General features: G+C 41.8%; 1 protein-coding gene across 3 annotated transcripts in view; it reads left to right on the top strand.

Moving 5' to 3' along the window:
• Positions 1–704: 704 nt before the first annotated feature.
• Positions 705–22935, top strand: part of zbtb16a (zinc finger and BTB domain containing 16a) — a 151244-nt gene continuing 129013 nt past the window's right edge. The window contains exons 1-3 of one of the 3 annotated variants that reach the window (XM_086160444.1): positions 705–1010; positions 1701–1790; positions 5100–6408. In XM_086160444.1, coding sequence (XP_086016570.1) covers positions 5189–6408 — 1220 coding nt within the window. In that variant the 5' untranslated portion in view covers positions 705–1010; positions 1701–1790; positions 5100–5188. Of the gene's footprint in view, positions 1011–1247; positions 1470–1700; positions 1791–5099; positions 6409–22935 lie in introns of those variants that run through there. The other 2 variants (XM_086160445.1, XM_086160446.1) reach the window with 2 other exon arrangements.

The raw sequence follows: 22935 nt of genomic DNA, 5'->3' as shown, positions 1-22935 counted from the left end.
GTTTATATATATATACGATCATAAATGATTCCAAAGTTGAAATAAAATGCCAAAAAATTTTAATATTTCAATTGCAATTTTCATTTTGTTCAATTTACATGATACCTAGTTGGCCTGTGCATACAAATTTAATGAAAAGAAAATTGCCCACCCCACTCTCACACCAACCAACTTCATGCCCTATATTTTTGTATATATATTTATATATAATTATAAAACCCAATGCTCCTCGGTTTAATTAGAATGAATTTCAAGCGTCACAGATTATCAAATATAACGAATAGGATAAATATTATGAAAATGCACATTACTCAGACATCACTCGAGAAAACTATTGAGAATCACCAAAAGTTGTCCAAGAAAAAAAAAAAAAAAAAATTCAAAAGTTTTTATAACAAACTCATCGAGGAAGCCGGAAGCAAAGTGAAAAAAGAGGAAGTGATCACGTGACTCATCACCTGGGACCCCGACGCTCGCGCGCACGTTTCATGTTTTTTTTTTTTTTTCACCTCCTCAAAGTTGACGCACTTGCGACAGCCGAGGACCAACAGACACCGCCGTCCTTCTCCTCATCTCCATTTTCTACTTCTTATCCTCTTTTCTCCGCGCGGCATGAGACCGCCGAGCCCCCTAGGTGTCTCACTCCGTCAGCGTTTGTCCGCGGCGGAGGCTGCGCCGGCCGCCTGCCTGCCTGCCTGCCTGCCTGCCTGCCTGCTCGCTCGCTCGCTCAACCGCTCGTTTGGCTAGCCGCTCGCTGACGTCAGCGCCGTGTTGATTCGCTCAGGCGAGAGAAGAAAGGAGTTAGTGCGCGTCGAAGGGAGAGAGAGAAAGAGAAAGAGAAAGAGAGAGAGAGAGAGAGCGGTGCCGGCTCAACTGTCTTCACTATGCTGTAGCCAAGACTCCGCCGCTCCGCGCCGCTGAAACCCGGGGGGGAAGGAGAGAGAGAGAGAGAGGAAAATTAAGAGAAAAAAAAAAAAAGAACGTGTGACCGGGGGGAGGGAGGGGGGAAGGTGAGTAACCGAACCGTACCGGGGGAGGCGGCGGCGGCGGGGAGTGGGGGGGCTGGTGCTGCTACTACTACACGCGGCGTTGGGGTTCTCTCCTCACGCCGCTCTCCCTTCACTTTCATTCACCATGTGGATGTTTTGACGCGTTCGGCTCACCGGCGGCGGCAGAGCGGGGTGAAGGGGGGGAGGAAGGGGGGCGGGTACCGAAGGTGGTGGGAGGGGTGGAGGCAGGAAGGAAGGTGGGAGGGAGAGAGAGAGAGAGAGAGAGAGGAGGGAGAGAGGGAGGGAGGTGGCGGCGATTCTTGTCCCCGCGCAACCTCGCAGCCCGAAGTTGACAGCATGTAACCAGGCGCTCCGGGCGGCGGCGGCGGCGGAGAGTTTTCTGGAGGAGCCGGGCGGACCGGGAGCGACGCGCGGTGCCACCTGATAGAGCCCCCTAACCCCCACCTTCTCCCCCGCAAGGTGCTTCCCTCACCCCTCCTCCCTCCCACATTTTCTTTTTATTTAACTTTGATTTCGGGGATGTGAAGGGTTGACGTAACGCACCCCCCCGCACCCCTCTCCTCCACCCCCCAAAATATGACGCCTTCCATGTGTCTGCCGGTGGTGGGGGGAGGTCGGTGTGCGTGCATGCATGCGTGCAGCCGTGTTCATGTGCGTGTGATGTTGATACGAACGTCTTCTTCTTCTTAGACAGCAGCAGCGGCGGCGGCGGCGGCGGAGGCGCGGGACGCACCGGCGTGACATCACCGACGAGCGGAGGCAGCGGTGGGTCTCGAAACTGTACGTTGATTGACAAGGGAGGTGCGGGGAGGGGGTTGCGGACGCGGTCGGCGTGAACACGCACCGTGATATGACGGCTGTCTGACTGTCTGGAGATTTGTATGTGTATATATGTAGTGAGATAAAAATAAAAAAAAAACGTGTGGATACCGCGTAAAGTCCACCTGCGTCTGGATCCCGCAGACTTTTTTTTTTTCCTCCCGCCGCCGCCGCGTCGTGCGTGAGTGCGTGGTCTGGAATATCGAGTGCGGTGTGTGGAGACCGCTTGTTGTGGCGGCCGCTCCGCTCCGCCGTCGTCACGCCAGACAGAAAACTCGTGATAGCGATCGATCGCCGTGTCCTCCGTTCCCGCTCGCCCTCCACCGCAGAGACACGCGCTTTCCCCGCACGTTCGGCTCGGTTCCGGACGGGCTTTTTTTTTTCTTTTCTTCATACGGTCTAACCGGGTGTCTAGACGCGTTAAGTCGCTGCCGTAACTAACGTGTTGTTTTTTTTTTTTTCTTTTTCCTACCCGGCACTGGAAGCGCAACAAGCGCGGCTGTGTTGATTTATTTCTTCCCTTATTTTTTTCATTTTATTTAATGGGGCCAGATCATTGGTGAAGCAGCAATAAAAGCAGCAAAATAAAGATAGCGCCCGGGTTTCGTGCGTGACCGACCCGCAACCACAGGCAGCGCCTTCTGCGCCGCAGACACAGCGACCCGCCGGCTTTAGCACGTTTTCTCTTCAAAATATGAGCTAAAAGTTGTTTGTGAACTGTCTTCTAATTGTGTTTTGATAAGTGTGTAATATGGATTAACGCACCGGAAGTCTTTAACGGTTGGCCGAGTGAATGACAGGATGTGTGTGTCAGGGACCTTCAGGTGTCAGGTCACTGTCTCACGGAGAAAAGTGCAGGGAAGAGGACTAAAATCCCCTTTTTTTCCGTCTTCTGGTTCACTTTTAGTGGATAAATCCTTTACTGAGTCCTAAAAACAAACCCTTCAGGATGTGAAGCTAAAATTAGTGGCAAATAAAACTTGAAAAAATCACTAAGAACCGGCTGCTCCTTGGAATGAACAAGGAACTGAATGAGGATGAGAAAATATTACATTGGCATTAGTTAAGACAGGAAAAAAAAAGAAACAAGTTAAATTATGGTCAGAAATGTTCCAAACGACTGGAAATCATGAACATTAAATGTTCCTTTTTAATATTGTAAAGTGCTCGAAGCTGCAAGGCATGTTTATGGATAAACAGCCGTGAATATTTCAAGGTTTCTTCTTCTGTGAATTGAGAACAGGATGCTGGTGCCTCCTTTATTTTGAGGTAAACGACAAGTGATGAGTTTGAGAGTGAAGTGGTGATGGGTTGGATGTGAAAATAGTCTATCGCCGCCAGTGAGCAGGTATGAGTGCAATCTGTCTGCTAAAAAAATAACTTAAAATTAGGGTATTATCTTAAAATAAGTGGAAATATTTATGAAAATGACCCCCCCAAACAACCAGAAAACCAAGCTATAAACCACCACCGAATGCAAAATTCGTCTACTTGTGTTTATGTGTCATTGGTACGTTTATTTGTTCGTCCACTGACAATCTTGCAGTTTTTTTCCCTACCAGCAGGAGGGACAAAACTTACTCACTAAAATACTCTTTTTTTTTTTAATTATTCTTATATATTACTACTGTTTTTAATGGGAAATAATTCATTAGAACAAAAAAAGGCATTCCTAAATAGAACAAAAAAATCATTAGCTGTGTCGAAGATCATTAATTTCAATGCTGACAAGAAAAGAATCTCTGTTTTTGTCACTTAAAGACTTTAAGATTCCCTAAATAATTGCAAAGAAAAAAAAGAATTAAAAAAATTCAAAGTGACCTCAAAATCAGCCAAAAACAAAGGCGAAACAAGTAATAGCATTTCTGGAACTTTGCAAGAAATTAACCCAAAAAAATGAATGACAAAAAAAAATAATACAATATCACTTGATAATTGATGGGAAAATTTCCTGCCAAATTACCGTGAAATTCCCCCCCCCCCCACAAAAAAAAAAAACTAATCCACTCCCCATACAAGGTGGGACGAGGACATGACATGTTAAAAGCTAAGTAGATTTTTTTTTTTTCTGAAAGAGCGTAGATGGTCTATTTGAATGATCTTGCTGTAAATCTAGTTAAATCAAGGATTAGCATTAAACACGTGGCACTCTCGTCTCTCCATCCTCGTCTTTTTTGCACTTGAGAGCCTTTTCAGTCTGCCAGTGTTGTATCTGAGAGCTGAAGTGTGTATCAACATGTTGCTTCCTTTATGCATCTGATATGATGAGCGGTGCGTTTGGCTGCGACGTCTTTTCTTTTTTCTGTCTTTTTTTTTTTTTCCCCTTGTCCTCCTTTTCCTTTTTCCACCCATTTCTGGCCGCAGCTCGTTCTCTCTCCCTCTCTCTCTCTTTTGCTCGCCCTGTTACCGCCTGTGATGGGAATACTGAACGCAGTGCTATTTAATTTCAGAAAGGCGGCTGACACTCTTTGTGAGTCAAGCAGCAGCAGGAGAAAAAAAAAAAAAACAGACATTCCGCACTTGTGTAACTTGCCATCTGATAAGCAAATTAAGACGTCTTTTTTTTTTTTTTTAATGTATGCAGGAACTGATTCGTATTTAGGGAATCTGAAACGTTTTCTCAAGTCTTCAGTTGGTGCCGCTCATCACCCTCGAGACATTTTTTGCTGTCTACATGAGCTCGCTGTTTTATGCATAAAACAAATATCAGTGTGCAAAGGGAGCCTTTTTGCCTGAAATGGTTTTTTTTCGGGAAGCCTAATTGGATTTTTTGTGAGAGAACACAAAAATATTGCAGCCCGAAAAATGTCCGCTGAAGCAGGGGGAATGTGCTGGAAAAATGACGAGGGGATTGCCTGAACATGTTTGAGAAAATTTCCCATAATAACCTGAAATAAATGACTACGAATCAGCGGCCAAAACTAGGAGGAGATCCCGTTGAAATTTCTTAAAAAAAAAAAAAAAATTCTCAAAGGATTAATTAAAAAAATGTTAATATTAACAAGTCATGTCTGCAAAAATCATCAAGAAGTTATGAGAAAATGTCTAAGAAATTAGCAGAAAATGTGAAAAAAAAGTTAGAAATCCAAAGGCACTTTCAAGGAAATCAGCACCCCTTTTTCAAATTCGGGAGAAATGTTTGAAACCACACATCCTTTCTTGTACATATTTCTGCAAACAAGATGATATCGTAAAATGTATTTGTTAATCAAATGTCATGTGAAACGCTTGTTTCGTTCCTCACTGAAACCCGTGTTTTCACTCTTCCAGGGTCCACGTTGTTTACAAAGTCCACTAAAAGGAGTGCTGTGAGGGGACGGCTAGCCTCATGAGTTCGCCTCGCGGAGTTCAGCAACACAATGGATTTAACTAAAATGGGTATGATCCAGCTCCAGAACCCCAACCACCCCACTGCCCTCCTGCACAAGGCCAATCAGATGCGCCTGGCCGGGACACTGTGCGACGTAGTCATCATGGTGGACAACCAGGAGTTCCACGCCCACCGGACCGTCCTCGCCTGCACCAGCAAAATGTTCGAGATCCTTTTCCACCGCAGCAGCCAGCACTACACCTTGGACTTCCTTTCACCAAAGACGTTTCAACAGATTTTGGAGTACGCTTACACTGCCACACTCCAGGCCAAGGTGGAGGACCTGGACGACCTGCTGTATGCTGCAGAGATACTGGAGATCGAGTACTTGGAGGAGCAATGCCTAAAGATATTGGAGACCATCCAGTCCTCGGACGAGAACGACGCAGAGGTCAACATCAACGACGGCAGCACGGAGGACGACGACGAGCGTAAAGGCCACAAGAACTCCAAAAAGCATTCCATGGACGGTCTCTATCTGTCAGGCAGCGAACAGGTATCCGCTGTCAGCGGCATGGTTGACCAGAGTCCTTCGGTGTCAACCTCCTTCAGCGTCTCCACCCTGAGTCCGACCAAAGCTGCCGTGGACAGTCTGATGAGTATCGGCCAGTCACTCCTACAGCAGGGCTTCGGGGGTGAACACGGTAACTCCCACCACCTCATGACCGAGATCAAGACTGAGATGATGCAAGTGGACATGGGAGGAAATGGCAACGAAAGCCCTCACAACATGGAGTCTGGCGGCTCCAGCAATGGGGAACGCAGCGGGGAAGACCGGAACCGGGACGGTCCGGGGACCCCCACCCGAAGCAGCGTCATCACCAGCGCCCGAGAGCTGCATTACGTCCGGGACGAAGGAATGGGCGATCCCCAAGCTGAAGGCAGCCAGATGGGTCTGGAGGCGATGGCCGGGATGACAGAGAAACACTTGGCCTCGCTCTACGCCATCCCGGTCAACCATAAAACAGACGCCATCATGTCCATGCCGGCATCCATGGCATCCGCACTCCCCATGTCTCCGGCCCTCGCCATGTCTATGGACTTCAGTTCCTACGGTGGCCTGCTGCCTCAGAGCTTCATCCAGCGGGAGTTCTTCAGTAAACTCGGGGAGCTGGCTGCGGGAATGAAACCAGACGGCAGGAACCAACACGAACGGTGCAATGTTTGTGGTGCGGAGCTCCCGGATAACGAAGCTGTAGAGCAACACAGGTAAACTGCATTTTCTTTTCAAGCCGCACGCTGACCTTGATAAACAAGACGATTTTGGCGCGACGTTGGTTACCTAATTTATTTTATTGCTCATGTTGCGCGGGGTTGACTGTGATGCCGATGCTGATGTTTGCTTCTACAACTGAGTTTCACCTTATCTGGCCCTGTACTTATTCATTTGGTACTTGAAGGCTGTGAAACCCCTCCCAGATAAGATAAGCCCTCAATTATGTCTGGTGTTTTGGGATTGTTTGAGTTTTCCAAAGTATGCTCCTTTTTTATGATTTTATTGCTTGAAAAAGGGCCCAGCAACACGCAGATGACTTTTTTTCCTTGGCGGTGACTGATCTGGCCAAAAGAGCACGCGCCAAACGCAGCCCGCATTGGCCGTTGGTTAACTTAGTTTTGGGCTTGATAGTTAGGGATTTGGTTGGCAAGTGTTCAACCAAGGTCTGTTTGCTGAAAGCGAACGAAACATCCATCTTTTGTGGCTAAAGTCCGATCCGGGTCAAGCATGGCTGATTCGTCAAACCCGTTTGGTACATGGCTAAGGTGCCAAACCCGGAGTCCCAATAGTCAGTCTGGCTTTCTCAGCTAATTATGGGGTTTTGTTCACCTCCAACTTGTTCTGTTTTTGTGTGTCTATCCTCTTTTTGTCTTCAAGGTGTTTGTGGTTTGACAGAAATCGTATCCCGTATCGTTTACCCAGCTTGGTTATCATTTTCATTGCTTTATACTTTGAAAAAACAAAAAGTGTCATTGTTCAGATGAATTTCTCTCTTTAGTAGCCGTTTGGTGACCTCAATATCCAAGAAGGTTTGGCCCAAAAGTCTGGCCTTGGAAACTCCTCCAGATGTCCACTTTACCTGGCACAGGCCCGATCCATTTGGTTCACACAATTATTATAAAACCTGTCCAAAATTAGAACCGACTCTGTCAGCTATTTAGGCGATTTGCAATTGCCTTGAGAGCTGCGGTCATTTTTAGTGTTTTATTGGCGGAATTACCAAGAGTTTTTATTTTTTTTGGCAACCTATAGCTTTCCGCGGTTTGACAGATCCCATCACGTCCATTCCTGATACATATTCCCTTAATTATAGCCCTTTCAGTGCTTTATTGCCTCAATTGTAAACAATTAAAATTGTTGTGACATTTCATTTTTACGGTGTTTGGCAGGTCAAATATTGGCATTGTCATACTTTGTGCATTTGCGTGATTATGGTCCCTTTTTTTTTTTGTTTTTTTGCTCCAGAGCTTTATTGCTTGAACCGTTACGAAAAAGCCTGCGGTTTTTAAGCTGCATTTTGATGTCTGAAAATCGTTTTCATACCTTCTACTTTTGCAAATCCGAGTCAATTATGGTACTTTGCAAATGTTTTATTTCATTTATTTTTTCCCTCGTTTTTTTCCAATGAATCTTTCTTACATAGTTTATATGGCTTCAACGCAGCTCACAAAGTATCAAAGGCCCAACCAATTACCATAAAGTTACTGATTTGAACTACGTAGACTCTTAATTTTGTCAATATAATTGGGGCTAAAGATATTAAATATTGACCCGGTGACTATAATATTCTCTACAATTAAGTAAAAAGGTACCTTTGGAGAAATTTGAAAGGGCGTAGTTAAAAAAAATAACCTTTTTGAAAATATTTAATGTGACAATGGATTGACTAATGAGAGAGACATGGATGGGAGCTGATGGAACGGTACAGAAACTGGAATGTTGATCTTAAAAAAACAAATCCTAACAAAAAAAAAACAACATTGGATACCTATAGACAATAGAATGTCAACTTGTCTCGAGGTGAACATTCGGATTTTACTTTACTACTGATGAAATCTCAGCAATCACCGGCTACAAAGCGGGTAACTTTTTTAAATTGATGGTGTTTACTGTCCTGCTTCATCACTTCAGAGATGAACCTTTCTTCAAAGCACTTGCATTCCTAGGGTTTTTTTTTTTTTTTTGGGGCTTTTTTTTTTTCCCGCTCCCCTTTTGAGTGAGCGGTGCCTCTTTTCCTTACCTTGAAGGCCACCTTCTTTTTTCTTTTTTTTTTCACCCTGCAATGTTTGCTTAAATCAATAGGAATGTAAACTGAATGGTTAAAGTTCAGCCCAGGATTTGAACCCCCTCACCCTCCTCCTTCCCCTCGAGCTCTGGCTGCCACTCAGACCTCCGCTCTTTCACCTCCTAAATCCCTGTCATGTAGGAAAACAATGTCAGTAACGTTTTAACTGGACTTTGTGGAGACACCTTTCCCCCCCTACTTTGTCCCGTGTTTAATTTTCTGGTTTATAAAGTGGATTATGGCTAAAAGTTTAATCTGGAATTTTGATCTGGCCAACATTGTTGGCAAATATCTGCGGTCTCTGTTGTTGTTGCTAAATTTGACCCTCTTTTTTTATCTCTAAATGGAAGTTTCTTTAATATTAAATGGGCGTAATGTGTACGTCCAAATACATATAGAAGCTCAAGTAAAAGTATTCAAGTTTTCAAACCAACTTTGTGATTTGATTTTGTTAATTGTATTTCAAAACATCCAGATATTACCTGAAAATTCTTTAAGATGAACAGTAAATAAATGCTTCTATGAAGTTACCAGCAAACCATGAACTCAATTTTTCCCTTGCTTATGTAGTACTGTCAGTTGTTAATTAGTATTATAAAGAGCTGATGTACTCTTCCATAATGGAGCAAAATACTGGGATTATACAGCATACAGAAAAAACAGAAAATATAGGTTTTGTGATTTATTTTTTTGGGGGGGTTAAGACTGAATCATTTCTTTTATTTTCATATTTCACCTTTAAAAACAGTTTAGATCAAGAAAGGGAGACATCCAAGGTTGTCACTCTGAAGGTGACTTTGATAGACCCCTTTATGGCCCCAACAATTAATTGCTTAATCAAGACACTAAATCGACAGATTAATTTATAATGGTAGTAAGAAGCTCAGCCCTGTGGTTTGTGATTGCACAGGTTTTCCTCCATTATGGAAGATCCCTTGCAGTATTTTCTTCAAGCTGAGTAGGAAATGAGCTCCAACATGTAAAGGCTGCAAGAAGAATTGTAAAAAAAAATGCACCCAAAAATCAGAATGAAGTTATCGGCAAAATTTGCAGCAGATATTTGAAACCCAGCAAGAAATTACATATATATATATATATATATATATATATATATATATATATATATATATATATACAAAAAATGACCTTGAATAACCAGTGAGTATTAGTAAAAAAAAAATAGTTATAAGTTAACCTAGACAAGCAGCAATTAACCCCAAACTATGGAAGAAATAGCATTAAAAATTAGCAGACTTATGGGTGGGGGAAATCCATAACCTGACAATAGCTTGAAAATGTGAATGAAAACATGAAATTGTAAAATTCATCTTCTGTCGCATTTGTCATTTTTTTTTCTCCACACGTTAGCCGATCACACGTACCTAAGAGTGAGTTGATACCGATTTCATTTTATTTATCTATTTTTATTCTCATGCCACTGCTCCCTGGTCTGTTTAAGATGCAGGAACATAGCCCCGGTGCATTTAAGGAGACTGGAGAAACAGTTGCCTGTGTTTCCACAGGAATTTCATCAATTCTCTCAAGATGGGAAATCTGGTATCAAAGGAGATTTTCCAAACGCTTTCACGGTCTGATCTTCAGAATACTAATGGGTTAATTTGGACTGACTGATATACCGACACGACACTGTTTAATATTTTATACACTGTCCTCTTACGCTCCTGAAGCGCGCAAATCAAACATTGCATCATGCACCGTCTGCGCCGCCGTCCTCGTTTGATATCCTCCTCTATTTTTCCCTTTTTCTTTGGGCCATCGACGACTCCCGCCGCTTCCCTTTTATGTGAAGGCGTGAGGAGTTTGTGGTGCCATGGTTAGAGAAGTTACACATTGTTGTGTCATGTCTCGCTGCCCCCATGCCTGCAAACATCTTGAAAAACAGAAATATATAGAGGCTGCAAAAAGACAGAAAGTGACACAAAATGTGTGAAGAAAATTACCCGGTATATCTGGTGATAATGAATTGAGGCAATTTGCAGCAAACAAACCACTACAAGAAAAAATAACCCAAAGATGTAATTTTGACAATTAAGATGAACATTTTTTTTTGTTAAAAAAGGAAGAAGTTGCTATTAAATGAGGAGTGGTATCAACAAATTCAGCAATGATTAAAAAAAAAAAAATCCTACCAAAAAATGATACAAAAGTTGTTGAAAGTCATCAAGTCACCAAAAAGTTCTACTAAAAAAATCCTCAAAAAAATTATGCAGTAGCTGCAAAGACATTGTAAAATTTGTGGGAAAAATTCTGGAAATAATGTCATTTAGCTGATAATTATTATAATTGTTGTGATTTTATTTTTTCCATTTATTTCAGAAGGAAATTTCCATTTATAGTTTCAATTTTTTTTACCAGTCCAAATATTTCATATTGAGTCCTTGATGCGGAGACTCACACAGTTCCTGAGCAGAAAAATGCCAATTTAATGCCAATGGGAAGATGCCATCTAAACTTCATAGATACAGTGCCAGATAGATGTTCATTTATACAATCGGGAAACTTCAGATTTCCCGTCCAACTTTTTTTTTCCATCTCATTTTACTATGAGAGAGGTCAAATGAAGGTGAGAGAGACTCCAGCATTGGCCTGTCGATGACTGCCGTTCAGTCGGTGCTTCGAGAGAACTGATCAGCATCGTCCCCATCGGCTTTTGCCGAATTAAAGATAGTTTTTCTGCACCGCCGCTGTCGTTGCACGTCTGGGTCACTGGGCCTGGCCAACAAACACAATGGGGGGGGATTTTTTTTTTTTTTTAAGTTTGGCCGGGTTCACTAGGAGCAGGAAGGTCAAGACAAACACGAGTATAATCGTTTCCAGATGAGGCAGGTCGTCAGAATGATGTGACCGCGCGTGTGTGAGTGTCTGTGTGTGTGTGTGTATGTCAAAGCAGCTACTTCCTGTATAAATTTAGTCCCTGCACCCTTTCATTCTTCGGTGCCCTGGATAATATCATAAAAAACACACCACACCCAGACTATATGGTATGTGTTTTCTGTGTGCGTTGTTATCTGTGTGTACAAACTTGAAACAATTTATTCCGGCTGCTTTGGACTAAATATTTATGAGATAATTTTTCCATTTTTTTTTTTCTTTCATTTATCAATGAATGTAAAATAAAACCTCGGAGCAAAATGCAAACAACATCCTGTTGTATCGTATAAGAAAATCCTTAAAAAAAAGGTCAGTAATAATTAAAAGTACAAAAAGGCTCCCCAGAAATTCAGCATAAATAAAAAATATTGCAAGCAGAAAATTTCTAAAAATATGGCAAGATACTTCTAAACAAAAAGGGAAAAATAGTTTATTGTAATGAAATTCAAATCGGAGTTCAAATCTACCTTCAATGACTTAACAATTTACTAACTTACAAAAAACAAAAATTTGAATAATTTACCATTTTGAATTAGGAGGAATGTCAAGTGTTCATTGATCAAAAGTTGCTGCAACACAAAATTATGAAGCGGGACTTGTTGAAATGCCCGATTGGAGTGGCTGAGAAACACAAATTTTACCTTAATACATTTGTACAGTTCAATTTTTTGGGCACAAATTGTTATTCATGACAATAAAACCAACTTTCTATTGCTTGTTTCATGGTGAATCTTGCAGCTGTATTTTTGTGATCTTTGCTCTTTCTATATATAATCAATGCAGTGACAGACAGTGAATGTTATTGGAGTTAAAAAAACAAAAAAAAATGGAGGCCCATGATTTTTGACGAGCGGGTGGGAGAGGTGGTGGTGGGGGGGGCTGCTTGGTATTCTACTAGCAGCGTCCAGTTCACAGGAAACTGGTCTGTGGGTTTATCTCTTTGCCTTAATGGTCCATTGTGATGCAAATGACCGGCGGCTCTTAATGTACATCGCATACAAGCCCCGAAGACGCGCCTCTAAAGCAACATTAACCGCCGCCATCAATGCTTTAACTTCATCTACTCCTAATACGGTCCGACAGGCCCGGATTAACGCAGTGTGGCGCCCGAGGGTGACCACACGGGAAGCCCCCCCTGCCATCACAAGCCCCTCTACGCCCCATCCTCACCGCTTCACATGGGAAAACCAAACATGTCCATAAAGACCAGAGACTCGAAATGTATGACAGAATGAAGATGAAGAAAAAAACAAGTAAAGTACAACTAGAATGGTTTCTATATAATGCACGAGATGCAGGGAGGGATTAAGCGGCCGATCCGGGGCCTCCATCATACGGAGGTCCCCTCCCCTCCCCACCCCCGCTGCTCTAGCTGTTTTTTTTTTTTTTTCTGTGTACAAATGGGATTGACATGGTTCAAATACAAACACACCTGTTGCATAAATTTAACTTTTATTCGGTGGTCTTTTTTTTTTTTTTTCCCGACATTTTATTTCAGAGGTTTTTTTTTCTTTTTTTTTTTTTTTGCTTTGAATTAAATATCTTTTTATTTGGGGGAAAAAAATTTACTTTTCAGTTAGTGATTACCCAAGGAGCTCCAAGGTCCTGTTTTTTATCTCTCAGGTACTTTTTTCAGATGAACATCCTTTTTTTCAGTTTCATGACTTAAGACTTCAGGTATTAATAGATTAGGGCCGCAACTAAAGACCAATGATATATCCATCCTTACGTGTTACTCATTTGAGTATTGATCACTGCAGTCAAGTATTGATACCAATTAATAGATGACAAATAAAAGCGTGTGTGTCACAACCCTTTCAGGGTCACATCTTTGTCAAGTGACCAGAAGCGCGGTGAGTAGCCTGCTAACAACAACAAATATTTGGCAACAGCGTTTTATTTTAAAACACTGCTGTTTGGTGTGGCCTCGTACACCACCAGATACAAGTGATGATGTCGCTAACTTTCCACCTACGACTATATTAGTCGTCAACTAATTATGCTGCCAGCTATTTGCCGACAAGTCTCTGCAGTACTGTGATAGATAGCGAATTTTGTGTGTATTTTCTTCCCAGGGGAGAAATATATTGCTTTTTTTTTAAACTCAAATTTGATGGTGATTCATTTTTTAAACCATGCCAACATTTTGCCTTTTTGTTTTTGATTGATGCAAAGCTATATATTGATAATCCAGAGTGCGTTGGAAGCGTCTCCATTGTAATTTATTGTTTTTCGTATCAACCCATGTGTTAGAGATCCACACATACCTCTCGGCTTGCAATTCCATTTCCCCTATGTTAATGCATGGGGGGGGGGGGGGGGGGGCAAGAGTGAGTCTCCAGGTGTTCAAACAGCGGGCCAAGACCCTTATCTGTGCATATCAGAGGGTCTGATATCACCCCTGCAACCCATTAAACCACAAGCAGATCCAGCTCAGATAGCAGCGTTTGTTGCAGGTGATAACATTATATACTTACACACACGCACGCACTCTCTCCGGGACACACGCAACACTCGCACATGATGGAAAGCCATGAGCGAGACAGGTTCGGCCTGAAAGTCCGATCACCTGGCACTTATTTTTGTGTTTTTACGCAAAACGGTTGGAGAAATTAGGGGAACCAGACATTTCACATCATGTGGAATATTTTTCATTTGTTATGAGTATTTTCACATGAGGTTTTGAATTCATTAGGAATGTTGTGATAGGAATAGTAGACAACTGGGAGGGAATAACATAGATTACGTTCTGCAACTTTCATGAGGTTCACAACATAAACTTTCAAACTCTCCGACTACAGAAAGTTCACGGTAAAAAACAAACAGACAATTGAAAACTGTTTTTCTGGCCCTCCTGGAAGCAGTGAAAACAAAGCATGCATTACATCACAGAGGATTAACTTCTATTTGAAATTGCCCAGTGAGCTCAGTGCACACCCCTCTACCCAACCCCATCCTGCGGTGCACCTTGCACGTACAAGCCCGTGCACACAAGCGTTTATGCCTCTGCGCATGTATGGTCTGGTAGAGCAACAGTGAACGCGTTGTCTTGTCTCCTGCTACTGCTCTGTGTATGAAAAATAATCAAGCCAACAAGGAAACACTTCCTTTTTTAGGTTGTTTTCTTTTGGGGGGGGGCTTACAGCCTTGACCACCTGCGAGTGGCAGCGTGTGATGCCACCGCTGCTCATGCTGCCGCCAGTGGTGTCACTGCCACCCCCAGCGGCTGCAGTCCATTTATAGACTGGCTTTTAAAAGGGGCCTCTGGTTGAAGCCTAAAGATTTTCCAGAGCTGCGACTCTGATGTCAGATGTGGCTTCGGTCCTCCTGACAGAAGAGGAAGATGCATCGATTAAAGACTTAACACACACGCAGGCATGCATGCACGCGCGTGCACGTGCGCTCGCACACAGGCCGCCGGCGATACTGTGCTGTTGTCAGGTGGCATCACCTTACACAATTCAAAGGGGGGGAGAAATGGTGCCCTTTTTGGAATCTGTGCTCAAGCGACTCGATTGATCCAGATGTGATTATTAGCAGGATGTAACGATTAATAGGATCAATAGATCTTCTTGTCCTGGCAACCGGACTTTAATTTCTTCTCTTAAAGACGTTTCACCCCTCTGCCGAGAGGCTTCTTCAGTTCTGAAGGTTGAGGGGTGAAACGTCTTCAAGTGAAGAAATTCAAGTCCATTTGCAGAGACAAGAAGATTTCGACAAGAATTCACCAAGACCTGGATGACTCAGAACCTCCACAGACACTGTTCAAAAGATTGTTAAATATTTATCTGACAAGGATTACGGATTTTAGAGGTTAGAAGACTTTCTTCACTTTGTGCGCAGATTTATAATTTAAAACATTTTTTTCTATTTTTGTCCTAGTATTTATCTTTTTTATGTTATTTTTTCTTTTTTTTTTGGCATTTTTTTTTCAAAAATTTAGATGACGTGCCGGATATTGGTTCCGGATCGGCTCTAGTGGTGTGTCCCTCCCACCATCAGACCACTATCACACTTATTGCCAGGCAGAGGTCAAAATGTATTTTTTATATTCATATAATCATAAAGGTCAGTTTTCTTGTATTTTTCTTTATTATTTTAATTATTGTTATCATTATTTCTATTGTAATTTGCAATTGTAGCAGTAGTGGTACCAATTATAAACACATTTTTATGTAATATTATATACATCTTATGGAATATTTCCAACCAATATTTTTTTCAATTTTAGGGGGAAATTAAAGAAATTGAAGTAATTCCAAATTTTAAGTCTTTTTGTTTAAACGTAATTTATTGCCCTTTATCTATGGATGTTGAATCGCATGTTCGGGGTCTTTCCGCCATCCGATTTATTGATTTGACTCAGGCAGCTGAAGCTGACTGGACGTCAGGGCAGCGGCCATCATACTGAACTAGCGATCAGGTGTTGGCACCTCTTAACTTCCTTATGTGTATCACAGGTTCCCCTTCTTCATTCCATAAATACATATTTTAAATTTTACCTCTAAATTTAATGTAATTTCAAATCAAATTTTAGCTGATTTTCTACAATTTCAAATCTTTTTTTGTTACATTTTGTGTTACATTTCACTCGGTTTCTTGGACTTTTCAAAAAGCTTTATTTGCTTGTTTTGTAGTCGAAAGCCACTGACCTTCCTGGAACCTGGATGCTCCGGGTTCTAATCCCGTCGATACACATCCCTTTAGCTCCCCTCCTCACCGGGTCCCGATGCATGAAAGACCCCCATCCCCTTGCAATCCTCTGCCTCTGGCGGGGCCGAAGGGACGGGCGGCTTCAGTGAGCAAATGCGCGAGAGCCAAAGGGCTGGCCCGAGTGTGTTTGCTTGCGTGTGTGGATGTGCGTGCGCGCGCATATATACGCGCGAGTGTGAAAAAGCTGCCACCTCGAGGCCCCCGGCCTCCCTGGGAAGTATCAGACTGGAGGCCGCTGCAGCCAGAGAGCTTCTAATTAGGCTCTTTGTTGCCACTTGAATGGTTGGCCAGAGATTGGAAAAGGGGCCTCTGTGGACTGATAGGCTGCTTTGCTAAGAAGCCGCTTGTAGAAAAAAAATTACCCCCCCCACCCCGACCATTCTGTCCGCCGTCACCTTCCACAAAGAAGCTTCCAGGTAGGAAAGTGAGCCTTGTATCCACCGCCTGCAGCCAGGGGGGGGAGGGGGACTGCAACAGGTGGATGTGGGAATGGCGGCGCTTTTAAAAAATACTGATGACGTTGACTCTGATATCCGTTTGCCGGATTGATGTCTTGGCACGCCGACTGTTTCGGATCTGATGTACATTCGGTTTTACTTTGGAATGGGTCTCGATTACCCGATTCTGTTTCTTTAATCGCAGGAAGTCGCATGTTATATATTTGGGAGATTTAACGGTAGGAAGGAAAAAAACATCTACTTAGCAACACAAAGCTACAGATTTAACTTTCTCAAAGACTTCGATTTAATGTTGCGCAGACGTAATTTTCTTTTGTTTCTTTTTGTTTTACCGACGGAAATTCATTACCCCCGGTGTTTGAAAGCTGTCAGTAAAATGGGAAACTTTATCTAGCGTCAATAAAAAGGGGCCATCATTTAGCACCGGCTGTCAGTCAGTCATCAGAAAAACATTAGTTTGCCGTCAGATGCCGAATTAGCTTCAGTTGAGATGTCGTTTGTCAACCGGCTGTTTTCCGAACCTAAGTTTACCATCCGAAAGGTGCGGCGGTTGTCAGAAATGTCAATGGAAGAGTCAGAAAGGCAGCGCTCAAGCCCCGCAGCAGAAAAGGTCCCTGTTTCGGTTCTTTCTGTGTGGAGTTTGCATGTCTGCGTGGGATTCCTCCGGATTCCTCCAAAAGTCCAAACACACTCAACAGGTTAATGGCAGACCCTAAATTACCCGGACGAGTGAATGGTTGTTTGTCTCGATATGACGTGTGAATGAGTGAATGAATGGTTCTGTGTCAATGTGATGAACGAATGACAGAGCGAAGGTAGTGTGTCTCTATAGGAAATGTGAATGAGTGAGTCAATGGTTGTTTGTCTATATGACATTCAAATGAGTGTGAAAGTAGTGCATCTTTATGATTCACCAATAAGAGATGTTGTTTCTATATGACGTGTGAATGAGTGAATTAATTATTGTATGTCCCTATATGTTGAGCTAATGAAAAAGTGAAGGTTGTGTCTCTATATGATGTGCAAATGAGAGATTGAATGGTTATATGTGCACATGTGAAGTGAATGACAGCGATTGGCTGTATGTCTCAATGTGAATGTGAATAAGTGAATGAATGGTTGTGTGGTTGACATGAAATGAAATTCAAAAGCGTAAAAGCAGTGCCTCTGAATGTTTTGGGAAAGAAAGAGTAAATGGCTCTATGTCTCTAAATGACATGTCAATGAGTGAATGTATTGTTGTATGTCACTATATGACGAATTAATGAGTGAGTTAATGTTTTTTGTCTGGATGAAATTTGAGTGTGAAAGTGGTGTTTCTCTATTTGTCATGTGAATGAGAGAGTGAAATACTGTCATACACAGACATACAACTTTTTTTGAATGTTTGTTTGTCTTGTTTGGTTGTATATACGATAAAGTGAAAGAGTGCCATTGGTCGAGGCTCTTGACCAATGGCCGATGGGACAGGCTTCAGCCCGTGCAACTGCGAGTGCACAATTAACAGTCTAGATCATGAATGAATAAATGAACGAGGCAACAATCAGATAAGAATATTTCCATCGTATTTTTACGTTTCCTGCGACCGTTCAGGTTCATATAGAAAATTACCCTTTTTTTTTCTTTTTTCAAATGGCTTCCAAGTATCTTTGCTGCGCTTTTCATATGACAGTGGCAAACCTCCTGTTGCCCCACACGTAGCATCGGACCCGCCGGCATTGCCAGGTTGCTGCTGTCAGCGGTGACACATTCTAAGCCGCGCCGTAATCCAGGAGGGATCAGTCAACTACATCACGGCACAACACTTAAAACCATAATTGATTTATGTATTTGGTGACTGAAGACGCCCGACACAGAGATTATGGGAGACAGGAGGTGATGATGGATGGACACCATCCCCTCTTCCCCCATGACGGGTGAGAGCGGTCGGAAGAGGGGTGTAGACTTGAAATTAGACCTGGAATAAATGCCTCTGTAGTCACTTCACAAACCTGGATCTTGATTTTTCAGACATTTTGATGATTAAATATTTTAACATCTGTTGACGAATGTAAAAAAAAAAAAAAAAAAAAAAAGAAATATTCAAATTTTATTTTGACTTTGTCTTTTAATTGTTTAGCTGCCAGAAGTAAAGCTGCTAGGATTTTTGCAATTCCTAGATATAGCATCAAGGGGTTACAATAAATAGGGCTAGATGTTTAATGTAATCAAATTAAATTAAAAAAAAATCAAATTAAAAATTAGAAAACTAAATTTAATAAATAAATTTATCATGAAAAAAAAGATAAATATGAAATGATTTGGACGGTAACCTGTGAGAAGTTTAAATTAATGCTAGCTGGACAATACATTAGCATAAATCAAATATAAAATTAGGGTAAATTGTGTTTTATTTCGCACCCCCCTTGCCCCCTGCTCCCCTGAGAAGAGACGGTCTGAGTACAAAACAAGTATATAAAAATAAAACATTAAAATTAAAGAAACCAGTCCCTCTACTGTGGCTGTTGCCTGAAAAATATTAATATGGCAGTATTCCCAAAGCAATCTCTGTATATACTGTATATGAACGTCAGATGCAAGAAATAACCATTCGTATCCTGTACAGTGAGACCAAGTTTAATACAAGTAATTCTTAAATTATCATTGAAATTATACATACATATATATATGTACACACAAATCACATTCTATTCATTTCAATGTAATTTGTGATAGCTACTTTTCCCCCACATTTTGATGATGTTTGAGTGTTTTTGTCCAGTCCTGGCTGGTGTCCTTGAGATCGTCCCTGAGATGTTTCTAAAGGGGGCCGATTGCCGAGTTACTCGTGATATGATTGTTCAGAACTTGGTCAGATTGCTGAAGTGAACAGCCGTATTAATGCACGATCGTACCGGACAATACAGAAAATAGCCACTTTCTTTACTCCCTCAAACTTTTTCAGGAGCTAGACTTTTCCCTCAGGCATTCAGACAGCATAGGATCAAGGAACCAAGGACTTGGTGTTTGGTGCTCGGTGCACCTTTTACCATATACCTCTTGCAGACTGTGGGGCACCATTTATAAACAAGTAGAGCTAACAGCGGGGTTCTACACAAAATAAACACACTTAAGCGAGCTGATAATAGTCAGTGGTTATTATTATATGCCGTCCTGCAGAACTTGAACACATGTTCAACAATTTGGCGCTACATGCACACATCGCAGACGCTTGCGGTTCCCTCCGTGTCCCCTTACTGCCTGTGGGGGACTGCAAAGCAACAGGGGGAAAAAAGATTCCTCCTGTAGGGAGGTAGTTACTGGAAACAAATCTGTTGTGGCGATTTCACCCCGCTCACCGTCGTCACACTTTCTCAAAGAGAAGAAAACACCGGTGCTGGCTTCCTCTCCGTTGGCGTTTCTGCAGCTTCCTCTCAGGTGTCGAGCCTCTTATCCTCTTGTCGTCTCTTATCTGTGGCCCTCAGCTTCCTGCATCCGCCGCTGCTGCCGAGGCTGCTGGAGGCCTCGAACGGGGATATATTTCACTTAACCCCTGACCCCCCCCCAAGATACCCCTCCCCTATCCTTCCCCTCCCTCACACAGTCACTAGGAGGCACATCATATCATCTTTCGTGCTTGTCTCAGTCTCAGGATATAATTCGAATGTAAAGTCTCTCACGCCTCTCCATAATGATCTTTTTTTTTTATTAATATGTTTTTGATGCTTATCAGCCATTGATTCCTCTTCAGTAGCAAACTCTAATGACCTCAAACATTTAATTTCCTCAACATTTCCAACAAGTGTGATTTTTCTTTTTTCTTTTTTCAAAGACTAATTAAAATTTTTTTGTGGGAATTTTTCCAAAATCAAAAAATAATATATATATATATGTATTCTGCAAGCAACTAACCAAAATTTTGTACAAGAAGTTATCTGAATATCTGGGGGTCACAAAGTTACCCCTAAGAACCAGGGAATGGTTCAATAAACTTGGATAAAAAAAAATGCTTTTGATTTTATACATGTATTAAAACCAGCTAAAATATCCCAGCAAAAAATTTGATTTGTAAAAAAAAACAAAAAACTTAAAAACAAGAAAAAGACCACAAAAAAATGACAGCAAATAATTTCATTAGCGAAAAATGTTGAAAACACGAAAGGACACTTTGCTAATGAAATGACTTGGGAAAACAATATCTTCCATCATATTTAATGTTTAAATCTTAGTTTCTTCTTTCTGACTCCTTTGTTTTTAAAAATGAAATTATAGCTGATGTCTGACCAGCAGCTCAATCATTGAGTATATGATGGCCGCGATTGGGCCGTTTGGTTTGTGAAACGATGAGAAGGTTTTGTGAGAAAGTGAGTCTGGGGGTCTCCGACCGATGCCCTGCCCCCACATTCCCCCTCTGCCACTGCTTCCATGTCTCAGGGGGACAAAGGCTAAAGTGTCTGTGATGCTGGGATCGGAGGGGGTCGACCCCCACCCCCCACCCCCTGTCCACCCCCACTCACCCACCCTCGGGACCTGACGGGGGCCCTAATCCCCCCAGTGGGAGTGAGAGCCCACCGACCACCCCTCCACCCCCCCACCCCAGTCAGAGGGACCATTGTGATACAGTAGGATAGATGCAGGGGTCTTAGGGTCTTAGGCCCAGATAAACCCAGGTCACCCCAGCCCCCCCATATTTACAGTAGGCCTTTTCACTGGCCTGGTGAAACAGGACCCTGGGGTGGAGCTGTGGGGGGGGGGGTCTCTGGTGTTTGTGCTCAGCCAGGCCTCCACTACAGGTCAAAGAGCATGGGGGTTTGGGGGGGGGGGGGGGGACTGCAGTTGAGGTTACAAGCCTGACTTTTGTCTGCAGGATGTGGGGAAGGGGGGGGGGGGTCGGAGGTAAACTAAAAGAGGTGGAGCTTCCAACATGAGGAATAGAAATAGAAAAAAAAAAAGTAAATTCTAGTTTTAAAAAGTTAATTTAGGTTTTTAGATAGCGTTCATATTCTATCTATCTATCTATCTATCTATCTATCTATCTATCTATCTATCTATCTATCTATCTATCTATCTATCTATCTATCTATCTATCTATCTATCTATCTATCTATCTATCTATCTATCATTATCATATAGGTATAATTATGATTTTGAGGATTTTTTTTAAACATTTCACATCTTATCACATATTTTTTGTCATTGTCTGGTTAAAAAAAAGAGTCATCAAAATGTGTTAGTTACTTTGGAAAGTAAGATGCTAAATAGGAAAAGAAAAAGGTTTTTTGAAAAAAAATAATATAAAAAAAAAAAAAAAAGGTTGAGGCGTGTAAAACTTTTAGAAAGCAAAATTTTAATGGATGCAATTCACAAAAAAAGCTCCCGCTCGAAAAAAAACACTTTTTGTAGTGGTTAATTGTCAGATCTCAATGAAAATTAGGTACAGTAGTATCATAAAGTAAAACAACAAACATTTCCAACAACTTTAAAATTGAATTGATTCGTAATTCGTATTGAAATTGTTTGCTTGTTTGTTCGTTGAGCAGTTTTGACACCTTAGGGACTCCATAGAGTTTTATAAGATCCACACAGTTTGTAATTTGACCTTATTTTGGTTTCAAACGTTTCACATTTGTCATAGCTCTTTCCAACCTGCTTGTGCCATGGATCAGGTAAAATTGGATTGTGAGACTGAACTGCACTTTCCAGTGCGCGCGCGCGCACACACACACACACACACACACACGCACATGCACCCACCCACACAAACAAATACAAAGAAGGCTGTTATTGTTTTTGGCAGGATGTCAACGTCAGGAAAATTGAAAATCCCTTGCGAACAGTCCGACTGCTCATTTCAATTGTCCTGAAGTGACTTAGTGACCTACCGAAAATATTAACAAAAAGAAACACGACACAATCTATAAACTCACACCTTCAAGCAACATGATGCTTCCGATGGACCCCAGTGTTTTGTCCCAGTTCCCATGTGACATCTAATACACTGTGTTTAAATCTAAGCCTAATTCATTACAATGAGCAATCAGCCAAAAAGAAATGCCCCAGGACTTCATGTGGAAATGTGTACAGAAAAACTAAGGTAAGATAATATTAGATAATACTTTATTAATCCCTTTAGGGCAAGGTCATGTGTAAGCAGCATAGGGCAGAGGAGAGACAGCAAAAGACATTAAACAATAGCAATAAATATAAATAGAAACATTACAGTAAGGATAATATAAATAAATATAACCCTGCATTTTACAGGACAAAAAAAAAAAATGTCAACTGACATGACATGACATTTACTTAGATTTGTCTGACTTGAGAATTCAATTTTGTATACTTAGTAATATACATTGGTTATGGTCAAATCATTATGACTAGTGTAATGATTTTTTGATACCAAAAAATTGAAA

Source organism: Fistularia commersonii, chromosome 15, assembly GCF_037954325.1.
Source record: "Fistularia commersonii isolate RoL2024-O1a breed Wild chromosome 15, RoL_Fcom_v1.0, whole genome shotgun sequence".
In the NCBI taxonomy this organism is placed as follows: domain Eukaryota; kingdom Metazoa; phylum Chordata; class Actinopteri; order Syngnathiformes; family Fistulariidae; genus Fistularia; species Fistularia commersonii.
The sequence above is the reverse complement of the archived record's forward strand: the minus strand, read 5'-3'. Positions and strand labels throughout refer to the sequence as shown.